Below are 21,227 nucleotides of genomic sequence, written 5' to 3'. Positions count from 1 at the left end.
TATATATGATTAAATGAACAATCTCCTTTAGAAATAATAAACGAATAAACCGAAGAATAACGCATACAAAAATTAAAAAAGTGAAAGAATAAAAGAAGAAACGAATGAAAAATGAATGATTGGATGAATGAATGAATGAATGAATGAGTGACAAACAATGTAATAAAAATGAATGAACGAACAAATGAATGGTGACCTCGAGTTATATTGAGAGATAAATTATACAGCTTTTTGAACTCATGTCCATTCATTTATACGATCACACTTAAGTTTGTATGTATGTATGCATGTTTGTATGCATGTATGTATGTTTGTATGTTTGTATGTATGTATGTACGTATGTATGTATGTATGAAATACAACAACGTACACAAGTGAACATTACTTTATCTTTAATGTTGCCTAAAGACATTTTAATACAATGTAACTTCCTTTGATAAATCTAATAATAAAGCACACGCGCTCACACACATTCCGCAAAACCACACACGCACATACACACACACACACGAATGCACGCACACACGCTCACAAATATGATAAAACAGATTAAGAAACATATCAACTAATCGATACACACATACAAAAACTTATATAGAAACAAACAAACAAACATCCATACACATATACATACACACACATACATAAACACACACGCACATATACGCAGGTACATACAAACATACACACAAACATACATGCGGCTGATGTTGTTGTTGTTGTTGTTGTTAGACGCTTAAGACGCGAGTCGTTAAAGTGCTGATGGTACATTTACACGGTCGATTAAGTGTTAAAGAGGATGAATGGGGTCATGTCATGACCTATTTGACCTACATTCCAGCCAGCCAATCACAACAATTACCTGCTATATTGACCATGAATGACGTCATTGCTTTTTTATTCATCAACACGTCACTTCATCATGCGAACCAAAATTAAAATTATGTTGTCGCTCTTCTTGTACGTCTGCATATTTTTATGTCGGTCTGTCTTTCTATTTTTCCATACGTACATGCATACATACATACGTACATACATACACACATACATACATACATACAAACACACATACAATTTATAAACATTCAGAATTTTCTTTAAACTTCTTTCATCCAGCCATTTGCTTGTAGCGACATTTTTTTTGAATCTAACGCGAACCACCATCATCATCATCACAGCCATTTCATCATCATCATCTTCTTCTTCTTCTTCATCCTCATCATCTTTCTTAATCACATCATCATCGTCGTCATCATTGAACTAGCTACATAACATACATTCAAATTAGAACGCATATATACACTCGTTTAATTATAACTAGAAAACATACAGACACACACACACAAACTAACACACACACACATACAAACAAACATACACAAAAAAAACACACATATAAACATGTACATACACATATAAACACACACACACACACAAACAAACATACAACCAGTCAGCCAGGCAGCCAGTCAGCGAACAAGCCGTCTGTTGATCAGATAGTGTTGTGATTTCCATACATATTATAATTGATGGAGTTTCGCGCTGCTATCCTGATCCCACAATCAACGCTACTCTCAATATACATACACTCCACACACACACATACACTTTACACATGTGTACACTCACACACACACAATACACTCAACATACACGCACACACACTATACATTGTATATATATATAATACAATACACGTTTAGAACAATTACACTTTGAGCAATTGCACACCACACAAACAAATCGTTTAACACCCACCTATCTACCACACGACACCACACCACACGACACCACACTCATATACAATACAAATTATTGCTCTTCACATACACACCTAATATTATTAAAAAAGTATTACGTAATAGCTGTGTGTGTGTGTGTATATATATATATATATATATATATATAAAGCTAACAAACATATATAAACATATTACAATATGTATAAATTTATTTATTTATTTTATTTTTTTATTTCATCAAATCAAAACAAAGAAATCAAAGAAATGATATCAATGAAAAGAAATGCATGTATGTATATGTGTGTGTGTGTTTGTGAATGTGTTTGTGAATGTGCATAACACACAAATAAAACTAAACACAGACAAACACTCACACACGCAAACATGCACACACACGTACAACGTACACATGCCTACACGCACACGCACACACGTACACATACACGTACACACACACACAAACAGACAACGGTCCCCCTCCTAATACATCCCTCAAGATCACTTGCCTCCTTCTTGCAAATTGCTTCCTAACTTCATTCATTCATTTGTCGCTGATTCATTCAATCCTGCATTCTTTCTTTTTCTCGCTCCTTCTCTCGTTCATTCATCCGTCTAACACTTTATTGAAGCTCAAAAACATTTAAGAAACGCATGCCTCCCCTGCATACGAATCACGCACGCACACGCACACACATACACACGCACACACACACATACACACGCACACACACACATGCACACACATTTAAACGCAATTTTACATAAACACTCACACAAGGTAACACTAATATGAACAGAATACCTTCATACATATTAACACACACCCACATAAATACATAACTATTCACAAACAAAAAATTACAATGAACAAATACTCAAGCAGAGATGCACACACACACACACGCACATACACGCACACAGACATACACACACACACGCACACAGACATACACGGACATACACAGACAAGATGTTGATCGCAGTGGGTTGTGCTCATCTTGTACAAATTGACATTTTCATTATCGAAACTTATGCTCTCCCTCTCGCCACCTATCTTCAATCTCTCTCTCTCTCTCTCTCTCTCTCTCTCTCTCTCTTTCTTTCTCTCTCTCTCTCTTTTTTCTTCTCCCCTCTCTCTGCTGGTGTTTTTATTTTATTTTTACTACTGCATTTCTGTTCAATTTTTTTTACTAGACTTGTTCACTCCGTAAGTTTTCATAAATTCTAGCATTCATTCGTTCGTTCGTTCGCGTGTTCGTTCGTTCATTCGTTCATTCATTCATTCATTCATTTATTTACTCATTTATGCATTTATCAACTTACTCACTCACTCGCTCATCCACTCACTCACTCATTCATTCATCCATTCATTGACATATTATACATACTTCCTTCGATCTCTGAATAAAATTACAAGTGTAATGTTGATGATGATGATGGTGATAACAATGATGATGATGATGATGATAACAAAGACGTACACACACGCACACACGCACACACACACATACAAACTAATAGTTATTAAAAGAGCAAGAAAGAGATGCTAATATAAACTTGAGTTGGACGAGTATGTTTGTATTGATATGCATGTGTGTGTGTGTATGTATGCTTGTTTGTTTGTATAAATGTATGTATGTATGCATGTATGTATGTTTGTATGTATATATGTATGTATGTATGTTTGTTTGTTTGTATGTATGTATAGAATTTGTATTTATAATTATGTATGTATGTTTGCTTGTTTGTATGTATCTATGTATGTATGTTTGTATGTATAAGTATATATGTTTGTATGTTTGTATGTATGTTTGTTTGTATGTATGTTTGTATGTAGGTTTGTATGTATAAGTATGGGGCTTGTTGGTATGAGAAAGAAATAGATTTATGAATAAATTTGAGTAGAGAGTCAACATAGATGGACAAGTGCTTGCAAACAACGTACCACATCATGTGTGTGTGTGTGCGTGCGTGTGTGTGTGCGTGTTTATGTGCGTGTTTATGTGCTTGCGTATGTGTGCGTGTGTGTTTGTATGTTTGTGTATGGTAACACGACGGAGAGCATAAACAAAAGTTATAAAGTCTGGAGTAAATCTCAACCGGCCTGCCAGAAGTATTACATCCATTGCATTCCACATACACGGTTTCTTAAAATACAAACAGTGTAATACAATTCATTTCAATTCAATACAAAACAAAACAATACAATACAATACAATTCAATACAATACAATACAATACAATTCAATACAATATAATACAATACAATACAATACAATACGATACGATACAATACAATACAATATAATACAATACAATTCATTTCATTTCAATTCAATACAATACAATACAATACAATACAAAACAATACAATACAATCAATACAATACAATACGATACAATACAATACAAAACAATACAAAACAATACAATACAGAGTCACTGAATGTTTTGACACGCAGATCTTCTCACAGCTCAGCGGAAACGGAAAAAGTAATTCGTCCACAAGCGGAAGTTACGATCGGCCATCTTGAAATGTTACGTCACATAGATAGTTGAAGGCTTAAGGGATGTACATGACTATGAAGAAAAAAAGATGATGACGACGACGACGATGATGATGTCAACAAAGTCTGTTTGCATTCTCATGGATTAATATTGCAAGCTTAATAAATCATACAATCTCAGAAAGGCATCATTTTAGATGATGATAATGATGACGACGACGACGACGACGAAGTAGTAGTAGTAGCAGTAGTAGTAGTAATAGTAGCAGTAGTAGTAGTAGCAGTAGTAGTAGCAGCAGTAGTAACATCATCATTACAACACGTTCATACAACAACCCTTGTATAATCGACAACAAATAGATTGAAATTATAAGACTTTGATGTATCTGTATGTTGGTATGTACGTATGCATTTGTGGGTGTACGTGTTTATGTGTGTGTGTGTGTGTGTATGCGTGTGTTTTTGTGTGTCTGTGCTTGTGTTTATGTGTGTGTGTGCACAGCGTCGTCGTTTTAATTAAACTTACATACACATGTGACGGATTAAAAATTTATTGAATAATTAAATAAATATTGGCATGAATGGGTGGATGAATAAAAGAACAAATGAATGAATGAATGAATGAAGGAATGAGCAACGTCATCATCATCATCATCAACAGGATCATCATCAGCACAGTCGTCAAAGTCGTCACCTTCCAACACAACAATTAAATAATTAATCAAGAGGAATGGAATGATTGGAAGATGAAAAGAATTGAAACGCACTTATAGAACATTAAAGTGAAGTAACGAATGAAATAATGGGCGAATAAATGAATGAATGAAAAAACGATTGAAAGGACGAATGAATGAATGAATGAATGAATGAATGAATGAATGAATGAATGAATGAATGAATGAATGAATGAATGAATGAATGAATGAATGAATGAATGAATGAATGAATGAATGAATGAATGAATGAATGAATGAATGAATGAATGAATGAATGAATGAATGAATGAATGAATGAATGAATGAATGAATGAATGAATGAATGAATGAATGAATGAATGAATGAATGAATGAATGAATGAATGAATGAATGAATGAATGAATGAATGAATGAATGAATGAATGAATGAATGAATGAATGAATGAATGAATGAATGAATGAATGAATGAACGAACGAAAGAACGAACGAACCAATGAACGAATGAACCAACGAACCAACGAACGAAAGAACGAATGGATGAATGAAATAAGGAAGCAAGGAATGAATAAGACACCTCAGCGGACAGTACAACACTTAAAAAGAATCAAACATTAAAGAACATATCATCACGTACAATACAAAATTGCATACACGCCGCAAACACAACGCATCACACATACACAGCACACAAACAAACAAACAAACACACAAACAAAAACACTTGACACATACACACAAGTACATTTTCACAAACAAACACGTACACACATGCAAAAACCCACACTTATACATACATACATACATTCAGATCACATATACACACATACACAAACATTTATTGCTCAAAAAATGTTCCAAAAAATACATACATGTACACAAACATTCTGATCACATACATGCACAACACACCCATACACGCACACACGTACACACGCACGCATAGCTCATCACACATACACGACGCACACACACACACACATATATGCATACAGGACACATACACACCATACAATATTTAGCAACAGTTTGTATGTATTCTAGAATATGTCCATAGAGGATTGAGCTTAAGATGAGATTTTTAATTTCGTCTTTACATTACATTATACGCTTCCTTCTTATCCGTATGTGCGTGTCTGTGTGTATGTGGGTGTTTGTACGTGCGTGTATGTATGTTTGTATGTATATGTTTGTGTGTATATGTTTGTGTGTATATGTTTGTGTATTTATATTGATGTGTGTATGTGTGTATGTGTGTGCATATTTAAAAAAATCATTATTTTTTTAACAATTTATAAACAATCGCTAACACTGATATTACTACCAATATAATTAAAATAATAATGATAATAATAACTATAATAATAATAATAGTTATTATTATATTTTATTATTATTAATAATAACTATAATAATAATAATAATAGTTATTATTATTATTATTATTATTAACATCGAGCACAAAAGGACACACGCACTCGATAATGAGGCCATTGCGTAACATCGCTACACAGTTCAGAGGAATGGTTTCATTAGATAGTCACTGACATTTTATGAAATTTGTGTTTTACCTTTCACCTATTATCGTCCGTAGACATTTACAGGTTGTAACGTTTAGGGGCGTAACCCCCCCTCTTGAATTTCGGGGGCAAAACTCCCCCATCGATTCAATATAGAATTTTTTGTATGTAATAAAAAGGGCGGACCCATCGGCTTTCCATCCTGTTGTAAACGTTGCGGTTAAGTTTAAATTTTTAATTATAATTCGTAATCTATACAAGTTTTTACAAGTTACACAAATTAGGTGTAAATATTTACAATCTTTTAAAATAGTTTACGTTCATTTTCGAAGATTTGCAATAAATAGTCATGTACTGTACATGGAATACAATAATATAATAATGGAGCAAATAATATGTTATTATATAATATAATAAATAGCAAAACAACTCAACACGAGCATTTATTTCACGCAAATAAAGAGAGGAAACATAAAATTTAAACAAAAAAAAAAAAAACAAAAAATAAAAAGCGAAAAAAAGAAATCAGACAGTAGAAGCGCAGTGGTGAGCAGTGGGCGTACTTGCAGGTGTTTAATTTTTTTTGCATCCACCAGATGCAACTTTTTCATTTCATTGGTACACCTGCTACCAGATGTTTCCAACTCTTTCCTCTCTTTTCTTGTAAAATTTTATTCAATTAAATGACTTTTAGCTGCAAAGTATTAATTGTTTCTTGCTATGAGCAAGGTTTAAAAAAAGGATTGCTAAAAACTTTAATAGTAAGATAATACTGATATTATTAGTATACAGTTTACATTTTTATAACGCAAGTTTCAATCCAAGAATTATGACCTCATTAAGATAGGATGATACAGTTAAGTGTCGAATTAAAAAAAAATGAACAACGGTATAGTTGAAAATTTTTAAAATAATATAAATTACATTAACATATATATGTCGAATTTGTTGATTTCTGTCAATTGTAAAAATTTTGAGATTTTTAATTTTATTCGAAGCGTTTAGTTTTCCATACTTTTTGTCTTTGCTTACAATTCTTTGAAAGCTAAGTATAAAAATCTTTAATGGATGCCGATGAGTGATAGTTTTGTTCCCGCATTAAATATTCCACGCAATAAAACTGCCACCTTGAGAATTCGACACGAGTTGCCATGTACAAAAGGTATGTTTTCATTAAATATTTTAAAATTTATTCATTTTGAATTTGATATTTTCAAATAATCTTGAAAAATTTTGACCAACGCAGTGAGCACAAGAGTAGTAAAAGTCCAGAGAGGCGATCACACAGGGATCAATATGGCGACGATTATAATAAAAGTAGTTCGTCAGGTTATAAGTGGGGAGGTAAAGATTACGAAGAAGATCGCTTCGGTTCATCAAATAAAGATGCAAAAAGTAATGTTATGGTTGAAAGAATTCATAATAAAATAATTAATAATAAATGTTATATTTAGAAATTTAGATTTGATAATTATAATTTAATTATCATTATTAACAAAATAATAATTAAACGTAATGATAATATTAATATAAAATTAATTATCTTTAATATGATTGAGGTTGTCAAATAATAAATTTGGTTAGTTAAGTGCTTAATTAAAATGGAAATTTAATGAAGTTGGCTGCAGTGACCTATCTATGCAAAATGCCATTTAATGAAATCAATAATAATTAGTAATATTGTTTAACAATATAATTCTACATGAAAACAGCATCTAATATTAAAAGAATAATGATAGAGTAACAATGGCAGTGTAATAACGATATTAATAAATTAAAAACAACTAATAATAAATTAATACATTAACTTGCTTGATGATGCTAATAATGTAAACATTAATAATTTAACAATTTAATAATGTTAATATGAAGGATAATAAATAAATAAATAATTTTAATGGGTAACTCCTAATACATCATCTAGGCTACAGTCCTTACAAAAAGAAATATGTAGAGCAGGATTATAAAACAAAGAAGTACGATGACTACCACAAAGAATCGTCTTCAAAGTTCGATAGGAAGAAAGACAGTAGCGAGGAGAGTGATGATAAGAGAGATACGATGATTAGGAGCAGGAAAAGCGACAGTCGATTGCCTAGATCTTACAGGTCGAGATCTCCAGTGAAGAGTTACTCTAGCAAAGACATTTCTGATGATTACAAAAGTAAGGACTCTGATTACAGAACCAAAGAGTCTGATTATCGGAGTAAAGAGTCTGATTATCGGAGTAAAGAGTCTTATTATCGAAACAAGGATCTAAGTCGCCAGCTATATAAAAGTGAGTACCTGGCTAAAGATGATGCCTATCACCAAAGAAAAGATGCTAGACCCTATGTTAGCAATGAGTTCATTAGAAGATTTCCACCACCTCCTCCACTACCACATTGTGGCACCACCATCAGAAAGTATTCTCCCAAACGTTATGATTTAGGTAAAGATAGGGTGAGGCCATTTTACAAATCGAAATACCCCCCTCCTCCTCCTCATCTGCCAGCTGTTGTTCCTCCACCGGCCGGGAGAAGAAGATCCAACTATTCACCATCCTACATCAAAGCAATCACCTCTAAACCCGAATCCCTTTTCAAATCTCTCAGTCCCAAGTTGAAACCGAGACCATACCTAGGTAACTCAAGGTTCTTCAATATAAAGTACCGTTACAAACCGCCAGATAACAAATCGACTTCTGCTGAGAATAAAACATCAAATGAAGACAAACAACCCGAAGGTGATGGCACTCACAATGAGGATGATAATTATAAGAATAATGCTGAAGATGGTGGTGATAGTGAAGACAAGATGAAGAAGAGAGATAACGATGATGATGCAACAGCTAACCAGCAACAGCTCGGCAACAAAAAAAGATATTTAGTTGATAGACTTGCTGAATATGAACGAAACAGGAAACACAAGTTGAGTGATGACGACGACGACGACGATCACAATAAAAGTAATGATGGCATCTGCCCATCTTCCAAGAAAATAAAAATGACACAAAGTAGGGGAAGTTCAACTGATGAGTACGTTGAACACGATGACGAAGGCCATCGTAACGATGATGAAGCAATAGCAGTGGCAGCAGAGCAACAGAATAGAAATGAAATGATGGAGAGTGAGCACGATGAAAGGAGGAACGAACAAGACGTGTCGAGATCACCATCTCCATTATCTGATGATTCCAACTACAAAATAAACTTTCCATCAACCTCCAGCCAGGCACAAAGAGGAAGGAGTTCCTCACAACTGAAATCCATCATCACTTCATCCTCATCCAGAAGAAACAAACTTGCCGATGTTGACAACAAAAAGGGAGATGATGACAGAGCCGAAGATGACAATGACGACATCTACCCACCACTGAAACATTCTGAATACGTTCGCATACCTTACAATGATGATAACAAGTATGTCTTCAAGCCACTCTACAAGCTAAGTTCATTCAAGAAATTCCCTTTTCTCTATAATAACGATGGTGAGGCTGATGGTGGTGCTCTATTGGGGGCTCACAAGGGGGTTAAAAAGTTTAGGCTGACAGAGGCAGACAGGGAGATGCTGAAATTTACAGTCATCATTAGCAGCAGCAACAGCAATGGCGGAGATTGTAGTGAAAGTCACAAGTCTTCTGGATCACAAGTTCCAATGGAGCAAGGGCACAAAAGTTTGGATGAATGTGATCTAAGGTTGGTTGGTTGTTTGTTTGATCAATTCTATGTGTACCTGCCTGTGTGTACGTTCTTGTATAACCTGTATTCTCCAGAGTCACCTGCAAAAAATGTGCAAACGGTGAAACAAAATTATACTTGCCACTGCTAATAACCTCAATTTTCTACAATCTTCAATTCTTTTTTCCCGAACTCTTTATAGACACAAGATCCACGACAGACGAACCAAACGACAAACTACGTCGTCGTCATCGGCGCTGGCAGCTGTGGCAGGATCAGCTGATAGCAGCAGTAAAGCAACAAACGTCAGTGAATCAACCTCTGTCCTCGAGACGCTTGATGTTCATAATATCGGTTAGATCATTGTAATTCGTGGTTTTTGGATCATTATAATTGACTTATATTGCAGAATTGACGTCCTACCTCGGGGAACCGGGTCTCTTGACGCAAAACGAAGATTGATTGATTATAATTGACTTGTATAATTCAATTCGGATTGGCTCATAATTCATCCAAAATAATTCATTTCATTATCATTTCTTAACTGGTATTTTTTTTAATTGCAAATAATGCAGCTGTTAATTGGTTCTGAATTGTTAATGCTAATAATTGCAGATATGAAGCAGCCAATCAGAAGAGTCGTCGAGTCGAAGGACTCTCATTCACTGGTCACCACAATTTCTAATGGACCAATGGTAGAATCCAAGAGATCTGTCGTGATCACCAGACAGCAGTCGATGAAATGATTTACTAATGCCAATATATTACTATTTGCTACACACACACACATACAAACACACATATATATACATGTATGAGATTCGTAATAATTCAATTCGTAATAAACTTAGCTTCTTTATTTTTTAACTTCTATAAATTATTTTGATTGAATGAGTTCGTTCTTGTTTGAAAGTTAAGTTCACATAGAAACATTTCATACTTTCAGTTATTCCGTCACTCATTCATTCATCCATCAATTATCTATCTGTCCATCCATCCATCCATCCATTCATTTCGTCTATCTATTGAATCATTTGTTCAGACATATAGTTCATTCATTTGTTATGTTTGTTTGTTTGTTTATAAATTTACAGGGGTCACAAAAATAAAAGAAGTTATTAATTGAACCCGTGATTAACAAACGATGAAATGGAGTATAAAAATAAAACAAATAGACAGAAACATACACACACATACATACATGCATACGCACAAATAGATACACATATATACGTATATTTATATTAGATGCAGTACTTTATAAAGTAAATCTCAAAACATGATTAAAGATAAACTGGAACACACAAACGCAAAAATACGTGTATGCGATATACATGACCGTGCGTGTGTGTACGTCTTCATCAAACCTGCTGTATTGATACAAGCAATCCTTTCCGGGTTCAACTTTTATCTATGTCGTTCTGTGTGTGTGTGTGTGTGTGTGTGTGTAGTTTTTCCACAACAAACATTCGATAAGCTAGGCTTGTTTGCGCATAAGAAATATATGTATGTATTTAAGCGTGTGTGTGTGTGTGTGTGTGTGTGTGTGTGTGATACAAAACATTCAACAATATAACATGATTTCGTCAGTTTAGCAGTTTTATAAAATTGACATTGATATATAAAAGTAAAAGTGTAGATGTCAAACATCCACGCAGACGCGTGTATGATGATGTATGTAACATGGAAATAAAAGATGATGATGATGGCGTAGCACGGATATAAAAATTTTACTGTTTGACTGACTGACTGACTGACTGACTGACTGAGCATTTTATGATACAAATGACTTGATGTATTTCTAATTACAATTGAGTTGTTTGTATATAGCACAATATGCAAAGGAAAAACAACAACAGAACGGAAAAAATAAAACATTTGAATGGCATGCAGTGAAACCAAGAACAACATAAACATAGGATCAACAAAAAATATTAGAATAGTAATAATAATAATAACAACAACAACAATAATAATAATAACAATATAGTAATATATAATGATGATAGAGTAATAGCATCTTTCCAAAACTCCAGCTTCATATCCTCCTGGATCTTTGCTGTTGCCTGCCAGCGTTACCATGGCGATGAGAGGACGACGACGACGATGGGGACTGCCTTCGTTTGCCCTGTTGGGGTTGCAGGCGGGGTGGATGAACGGCTGGAGTGGGGGTATACGGCGGAGGAGGGCCCAGAGGTATCTACAATCATTCGTTCATACAATCATTCGTTCATTCAATCAATCATTCATTTAATCAATCTGCCAATCAGTAGATATTTAATAGTCATACATGGCTTATCTAATTAGTCAGTGAGTTAGTTGGAGTTATCACGGTGGCGACAATTTTTATGATGACGAACGTTTGACAAAACAAGAGAGAGAATTGTAACCGCAGTAAATAGCGTACCGATGGTTGAGGGTTGAAAGGTTGAGGCCGTTGAATGTGCCTTCTGGGTAGAGTCAGCTTCCTGGCAGGCGGCTGTCTGGGGTTGCTACTCGGCGTGTGGACTGCGCAGCATTTGATGAAGACCCCCATCACAAGAACGATGGTCAGTCCGACTGATGGCACGGCCCACCACTTCTCCTAACAATTAATTCATCCGTACTTTCACTCAATCTCAATATGACGTCATTCTAAGTTATGGATCTACTAGGCGGCGTAATAGAACAGCTCCATGGATCTGATGTTGCAGTCACTGGGTTCGAATTCCAAGAGCCGTCTGACACAGCGACGAATAAAAATCAAACTAACAAGTATCCAAGTTTTAATTTTGTCCATCGTCTGTCCATTGAAAACGAGGTACATCAATCTAAACAGCACGCCCTCCTCGTCGACGGCCCGACACTTGTGGAAGACGTCGCAGTAGCCTCTGTAGTTGTCGCACGGTGCCCCTGTCAAGGTCATTGAATGAAGGTGACACGAGTCAAGGTCACTGAATGAACGTGACATGAGTCAAGGTCGTAGATGACTGACTACTTAACAGTTAATAGCAAGGGCAGATGAGTATTTTAGCCCCAAATAAATGATGAAGAATTTGTTCAGTTTTTGATAACTATCTTAATGTTTTACATAATTTTCTGACCTAAAAATTAAATTCAAGACAATCGTTTGACTATATCGTATTCGTAAATATTAAAAAAGAGAAAAAATGCAAAAACCTCAAAGTTAACGGTAACTGTTACAGGTGATAGATTTGACATAACAACAATTTTTTTTAACAACACCAAAAATTTTTTTTTTAGACAGATTGACCCTTACGACCTCAACGGTCATACAGATTCATACATTAATTATTGAGGTCATTATAAAGGTCAAAAGAAGAGAACGACGCAAGGTCATTAAAAGGTCAAAAGAAGAGAATGCAAGGTCATTATGAACGTATAACTGACCAGCTGGCAACAATATTCCATCATCTGTGGTGTTGATTTTGAGGAGGAGGTCGTAGAGCTCTTTGTTGGGTCTCTTCCAAACATCTTTCATACTGCCGGTGCTAATGCATGCTGATGTTACTGGGTCTGTGTGTCAATCAATCAACCAACCAATCAATCAATAATCAACCAATCAATTAATCAATCAATCAATTAATCAATCAACCAATCAATCAATCAACCAGTCAACAAAATAAATGAAAGAATAATAAAACAACAACAACAATAACAACAGCAACAAAGACCAACTCAGACAAGCAACATAACACAACTGCCTCCGGTCAAAAGTTCTATCTTCCACAGGTGCCTCCAACGAACATACAGACCAGTTGACCATCTCGCATACAGAGCCCGCACACTCCTGAGAAATTATAATTATTATTATTATATTTATAATTACGACAATTATAATATTATTGTTAATTTATTCTGTGATTAATAATATTATTCATCTGAAAATTTAATTGAATTTTATTCACGGCTGTTCTTGTTAATTAATATTTACAAAGTGTTATTCATTTTTAGTAAAACCATCTGTCTGAAAAAACCTATTCATTCATTCATTCATGCATGCATTCATTCATTCACTCAATTTTTCATTCACTCACTTTTTCATTCATTCACTTTCCATTCCTCCATTTCTCAATCTTTCTATTCATTTACATACTTTTTTCCAACCGACCATACATACATTCATGGGTTTTTTTTTACAAAAAAAAATATCAGACGAAAAACACACAGAAGTAACTTTCACCACCGTCACCATCACCATCACGTGATCAGGGGCACTACTACTAATTCTTACCCCATTCTTACAGATCTGTGTCTTGAAATTGCAAAGGGTGTAGTCGGGCTTGGGAGAGGGTTGTGGGCACTTCGCACCCTGGCCAGTATTGCAGGTCAAAGTTCAGGCTAACAGCATATTTATAGACACACACACACAAACACAAACATACATAAATACAATGATACATAGATACATACACACACACATACAAACACAAACATACATGCATAAATACATTAATACAGACAGACAAGCAGACAGACAGACAAGCAGACAGACAGACAAATGGAAAGGATATTTGCAATATGACGTTTCACTGCATTCCTGCTCATGCATACAGACGACACGGGGTGAAGCTTGGACGTAATTGCACCTCTCCCCCAGACAACATGGTCCCTCTGACGGGCTGCACGGAGTGGTCACGTGATGATGATGATCAGGAGGAGATGATGATGATGATCAGGAGATGATGATGATGATCAGGAGGAGATGACGACGGTGACGATGAAGATAAAGATGATAAAGAGTTACTTAGATGGCAGTTTAAAACTACCAACAATGACCTACGATATCTGTGACGATCATTATCAACATTGCCGAGACTGTGATGGATAGGAGGAAGGTACAAATTTCAAGAGAACGAGAAAAAGAGAGAGATTGAAAAATATAGATGTAAATAAATACTTGAAGGAGGGAGAGAGAGAGAGAAAAAAAAAAGAAAGAGAGAGATAACATAAAGGAAGAAAGAAAAACGAACCAACCTGCAAGTGGCATTGGGTTTCCTGGTACAATGTTTACTGGACTCTCTCTCGTAGCAGCAGCGGTCCATTCTTTGAGGCGCGAGGCAGTCCAAGGCGAACCCACAGTCGCACTCCTCGCCCTCCTCAACCATGCCATTGCCACAAAATGCCTCCTCGCTCTGACTGAAGCAATTGTCCTTGCCATTCTGCTCGTTCAGAACAGCTTCTAGGACCTGGAAGTTAGTTAGGGCAGTAGGTAGGTAGGTATGTGAATGTATTGGCGTCCGATGTATATGTGTTGTGTATGGCATAAATTTATGTCTGTTGTGCGTATTTGTGTATAGTCATGTGAGTGTGTTTGTATATGTGAGTGTGTTTGTATAAGTGAGTGTGTTTATATATGAGTGTATGTGTATGTGAGTGTGTTTGTATGTGAGTGTATGTGTATGTGAGTGTGTTTGTATGTGTAAGTGAGTGTATGTGTATGTGAGTGTGTTTGTATGTGTGAGTGAGTGTATGTGAGTGTGTTTGTATGTGTGAGCGAATGTATGTGTACCACATTATGTATAGTCATCGTTGTTATAATTTCATCACCGTCACCATCTCCATAACAGTCGTTCCCGCAAACGAACCAACCAGGGTGATGTTGTTGATACTACAGGTTGAAAACTCGTGGTTGTTCGGCTTGTCGCCACTGGTGGCTGAGGCGAACATGATGTAGTTGCCATTCAGGTTGTTAGGTTGATGCAGCGATGGAATGCAAGACTCGCCAAAATCGTGCTGGTGTGTTTGTTTCAATCATGTAAAACTTTGTATTCTCTTGATTTACATAACCAAGAGCTGAACATATTCATAAATATAGAAATCCGTTTCAACGTACATACACGTACATATCCATTTTACATAGGCATATACATACAGAATGATACACACACGTACACACACAAACATATACTTACGTACGTATGTACGCACACGAACGCAAACATATCAACGGATAAACAGCAGGCAGGCAAGCAAGCGAACAAAAAAGCGAAACAAAAAAAAACTAACAGGCGAGCCAAAATTGTGCCCGACTTCATGGGCAAAGGTCAAAGTTGAAACCTTGAGAGGTACCCTTGAGCCGTAGTTGACCAGGGTTACGATGCCGGTGTTCAGGCTTTTGTAGACCATTCTGTGGTTCTCGTTGTAGTGTTTGTACCTCTCACATAGGCCACCGCTGGCCCCTGTCGTATCGCATCGTATCGTCGTCATCATCATCGTTGCTACCATCAATTCGGTCATATAATCACTCACTCTCTCAACATCCCAATCCCGACGACTAACTCAGATAGGATCCCACCCAGGCCAGTCCCAGAGTCCCATGAGAGAAGTCCCTGTAGGTGAAGACGTAGGCCAGGCAGAAGAGGTCGTGGTTGGACAGGGAGTTCAGATTTAAGAAGTAACTCACGTCCACATTCCACTTACAAAATGGATTCGTTGAGTGATGTTGATGGTGGTGGTGCTGTTGAGCTGAAAACGACGACGACGACGACGATGATGAAGATGATGATGACGATGGAGGTGAAGGTTGAGAGTGCCGCTGCTGCTGCTGTTCACAATCATCTGACGTGTTTATCTGAGTATAATCAGTTGGGAAAGAAAAGTTTAGGATCATCAGAGTGGTGTTACAAAAACGCAACCAGCCTCAACCAACCAGCCAATCAACCGACCAACCAACCAACTAACTAACCAACCAATCAATCAACCAACCAGCCAATTAACCAACCAGTCAACCTGAACGCGATGAACGGCGAAGGTGAACCCAGTGTAAGGCCCAATGTCCTGGTACTTGAATATCGTGTTACTGTAGATTTTCTTGATCCCATCCACGTGACTGGCGAACAGGGATGTGATTTCCTCACGAGCTCGTTCTGCCGACTGTAGTAACGTCCCCAGGTACATCGCTAATTTATCATTGCAACATCTCACAAGCACATCACTAACATCATCAATGACATCATCCTACCTATTAAAGTTATCAGCCATTATGCAAATAGAAGCACAATTTTACAGAAGACGGATCGAGAAGATACATACACACACAAACACATACACACGCATACAAAAACATCACACACACACACACACACACACACACACACACACACACACACAGCCACTTACATAACCCAGCCCTCCGTAATATCGTTCATTGGGACTTCGGGTCATGTAGTCCCATAAGACGGGATCCGATTGGAGGAAGAGTGCACATAATCTGTTATCTCGAGTGTTATTGGTCGATCGTCTCTTCTTATTAATATTCAAATTACTATGCTGGTTGGAGTGAGCGTGGTAACGATGGTGGTATGAGTTATGACTGCTGCTACTGCTGCTGCTGCTGCTGCTACTGCCACTGCTGCCATTTTTCTTTTCATTCTTCTCTTGATCTAATTTCTTCTAAAAAATGGTGCACGTGTAAAATAAAAAATTAAGAAGAAACATTGAATAAAAGTAGTTAAATACTTCATTGTGACTGGATGGAGCGGCAGAGTTTTGAATTTTTTCCATCCAGTCATGGACATCTGGATGAGAGAGACCACACCCGACGTTGATGTGATTGGTCCTATCATCCTCACCATTGCTGTCACCTGTTTCATTAGCTGAACTTGTATGGCTATCTGCATTTCTCTTTCGTCTGTGAAAATATATTTATTATTCAACTGAAATGTGGCCTAACTACATTTGGTTCAAAATATTCATTGAACATATAATTATTTGAATATATCTAGTTTTTTGGTAATTTACCAATTGGCCAACCATGTAACATAAAAACTAACAAGCCAGCCAGCCAACCAACTATCCAATCTACCAATCAATCAACCAGCCAATAAACCAGCTGACCTTAGATTGACATGTTGAATGCTGCGAACGTGATCCTCATGATAAATGATGGAATGAAATGGGACCGGTTCCTTGAAGTAAATCTCACTCTTCTCAACGTAAAATGTTCCCAATCTCCTCGATTCAATTCTGCCTGCAAAGATTCCATTAATCACGGATCCATGGACATATGAATCTTTTGGCTCATCTACAACCAACATTTTGATAATTTTTTTTTTCATAATATGTAACTATAACATTAATTACAATTTAGTAATTTTTTGATGTAATTAAATACATTTTTATTAGATTATTATTTCTACCTTCAAGGAAGCCCTGATAGATATGTGATACATCTAATGGCCTCAATGAACCATCAGGTTGTACTGATTCGACACTTCTGTGGAATGTTGTGCGATCTCTTGTAAGGCGCATTGAAAAGTTCCTTTTGAAGTTCATACACAATTTTATATATTTTAATTTAATAAAATTAGGCAGCTAAATTGAATTTGAACCAATTTATACTAAACTGCTTAAATAATGATTGATTGATGATTCAGAAAAACTTTTCATTACAAATAATAAAATTTAATTTATTGAATATTTGAATGGTTGAGAGTTGCTAAGCAACAATAACCTTCCATGGGAGTTGAATTTGATTCTGAGTGGAAGGTCTTGATTGGCCGATCGTTTGTTCCTAAGATGTGTCGAATGGATAGTGCGCAGGTCATATGACAACTCTTCATAATCCCCAATGTACTCATTCAGTGTTCTCGTTTGTTTATCTTCGTAAAGAGGATCAAAATTTAATGTTTTTGTTTGGTGATTTAGTCTCTAGTGTTGCAACAAAACATGAATTAAAATTTAATTATTAAATGGTTTGTTCATTATTGCTATTTCATTTTATTATTCTTTATTTATTGGCCATTAGATGGAGAATTTGCGATGTGGAGACACTAAAACTTGGAAGAAAATTTGAAAAATTTAATTTAAAATGAAATGAGTGAACCAACTGATCTGCTGATAGCTGATGGATGATGAATCATTACATTACACAACTTTGCATTAGAAAAGTAGTTTAAATAAATTGAAACAATGAAATGTTGGGATCAACTTCTAACCCGATGTTATTTGGATGAAAAAATGCAGAAAAAAAGCAGCAAACGTAAAAACAGACATCACGCAAACGCAAGAAAATTTAAAAAGCTTCCAAAAAATAAAAAATCCAGACCATTTAAATATTTATTTAGTTAGACGTCTATTATTTATTCAGGAGCAAAGATGAAACGCTGTGGAACACCAAATGCATTATATTTCAAACTTTATATACCTTTGCACATTTAACAAATGAATTTTTGCATTTATCTTGTATAAAAAACGCAAAATAAGTAAAAAATAAATAATTAAAAGCAAACTAACACTACGTAGAAGTCTCAAAAGCCTCTTTTATATAAAAAACGACGACAATGCAATGAATAACATAACATCATTTTCACTAGTTTAATTCTTGAGACTACCCACACTGCAGAGCAGATGACCTCAACTATCAATCAATCAATTAGTTTATAAAGCGCTATTTCCGCGATGTTCAACAGCGCTCATCAATGAGTTTTGCAAACAGATAGGTCTTCAGATCCACTCTAAACTTCGTAAGTGATGGAGAAGTAGTTAGAGAAGGAGGTGGAGAGTTCCAGAAAAAAGGGCCAGAAAAAGCTAGTGCAGATTTTGCAGAAGAGTGTTTAACACGAGTAAAGAAGAAGTGAGAACAAGAAAACGATCGTAAACCGGCTAACTTTCTGAATATGACTTGTCAGCAGCTTAATGAAATTCCACCCTGGTTCTTTTTTAAATTAGATATTGGGTCAAACACTTGCAGGAGCGGATTTTAGACTGGGAAGGGGCAAATTATTTATATTTGGAAATTTGACAGGGGGCGAGAAACTAACCAACCGACCTCCCCACCCTGCACTCATAAGGAGTTTCGTCGTATGTTTTTCAATCGATTTTTAAAGTACTTTCGATTTTTTTTAAATAGTTTTTAATAGAATAATTTATTGAATTCAATATATTTAACAATAAAAATAAAATCCTCATCACACAAAAACGTTGATCATAAAATATAACAAACACATCTGACTTCCTTAAAGCTATATAAAATATTGATCAATATTTTCTCAATTTTGAGCATTCAGTTTGTATATATTGAATCACAAATGCAAAAATATCATCTTGTAGTATCATATATAAATATCATCTTGTAGTATCATATATAAATATCATCTTGTAGTATCATATATAAATATCATCTTGTAGTATCATATATAAAGAATATTATTTCATAAGATTTATCTATTTATATGTGTAGTTTGTAAGAAAAACAACACTTTGTAAAAAAACACACACAAAATTGGCACCGCGAAAATGCAGTATAATAAATAATATAATATCAACGTGAGATCCACAAACTATGGATTAATAATTCACCACTAATCAATAATTAATCAAAAACAAAAGCAATTGATCAGATTACTTGAATACTAGCATAAATACTTAACTTCTAGTTTATAATTGTTAGTCAACATTTTCTTGTAACCATATTTTAGTATTTAGGCCTAGTAATTTGTGAGCGAATTATCAAACTGCCATACACTTTACTTATTCTGTGATTAGAAAAATGTTTAATAATTTGTTTCTGCTAAAAATATAGCCAAATAATCAAACTGTTGAATAATAATTCAAACAGAAAAAACTGAAAAGTAATTCGAAATCAAAATAATCTCACAATAAAATGACAAAATGACAGAAAACTGTATGAGAAAAAATCTGCGCGGTTGACGAGAAGCGATGTTAGAAAATAGATTTATTTAATTCTATTTCATCCAAACACGCATAGGATTAAAATAAATAAAACATAATATTATATATATATATATATATATATTATTTTATTATATTATAACAATAAATATCACCAGAGCTAGATTAACAAATGTGCACGCCCTAAGGCAAGGAAAAAGTTGACGGCCCTTAATTATATAGGTCCCTATTTAACTTAACTTGGCATCAACATTGGTTTTTAAAAAGATTGGTGAACCCCTTCTTGCTTATTTCACGTTTTTACATTACAATTACAAAGTTACGCTATCTTTCTTAGGGAAAGCCCATTCTTATGGAAGGCCGATTCTTATGGAGGGCCCTTTCTTATGGAAAGCCCTTTCTTATGGAGGGCCCTTTTTTATTGAGGCCCCTTTCTTACGGAAGCCCCTTTCTTATGGAAGTCCCTTTTT

General features: G+C 35.3%; 3 protein-coding genes across 3 annotated transcripts in view; 1 reads left to right on the top strand and 2 right to left on the bottom strand.

The window, feature by feature from the left end:
* HELRODRAFT_176934 (hypothetical protein) overlaps positions 1-972 on the bottom strand; it is a gene marked incomplete at both ends in the record, with an annotated part of 11,032 nt that extends 10,060 nt beyond the window's left edge. The window contains one exon of the mRNA XM_009025167.1: positions 917-972. Coding sequence (XP_009023415.1) covers positions 917-972 — 56 coding nt within the window. The remainder of the gene's footprint in view (positions 1-916) is intronic.
* Positions 973-7,614: 6,642 nt separating this feature from the next.
* HELRODRAFT_176933 (hypothetical protein) lies at positions 7,615-10,868 on the top strand (the record flags this gene model as incomplete). Its single annotated transcript, XM_009025166.1, has 5 exons — positions 7,615-7,625; positions 7,710-7,858; positions 8,388-10,140; positions 10,325-10,476; positions 10,738-10,868. 5 exons carry the CDS (start codon positions 7,615-7,617, stop codon positions 10,866-10,868), a joined length of 2,196 nt encoding a protein of 731 aa, XP_009023414.1.
* Positions 10,869-10,961: 93 nt separating this feature from the next.
* Positions 10,962-17,435, bottom strand: HELRODRAFT_113770 (hypothetical protein). The gene is made up of 13 exons (XM_009025165.1): positions 17,197-17,435; positions 16,855-17,148; positions 16,405-16,696; positions 16,132-16,304; positions 15,715-15,858; positions 15,100-15,311; positions 14,618-14,744; positions 14,357-14,425; positions 13,801-13,912; positions 13,513-13,638; positions 12,875-13,014; positions 12,530-12,706; positions 10,962-12,322 (listed from the first exon to the last, which is right to left on the bottom strand). Exons 2-13 carry the CDS (start codon positions 17,020-17,022, stop codon positions 12,161-12,163), a joined length of 1,902 nt encoding a protein of 633 aa, XP_009023413.1. The 5' UTR covers positions 17,023-17,148; positions 17,197-17,435; the 3' UTR covers positions 10,962-12,160.
* Positions 17,436-21,227: the final 3,792 nt, after the last annotated feature.

The sequence above is a fragment of the Helobdella robusta genome (assembly GCF_000326865.2).
Source record: "Helobdella robusta unplaced genomic scaffold HELROscaffold_40, whole genome shotgun sequence".
Classification (NCBI taxonomy): Eukaryota; Metazoa; Annelida; class Clitellata; order Rhynchobdellida; family Glossiphoniidae; genus Helobdella; species Helobdella robusta.
Note: the sequence above shows the minus strand (reverse complement) of the source record. Positions and strands in the feature narration are given on the sequence as shown.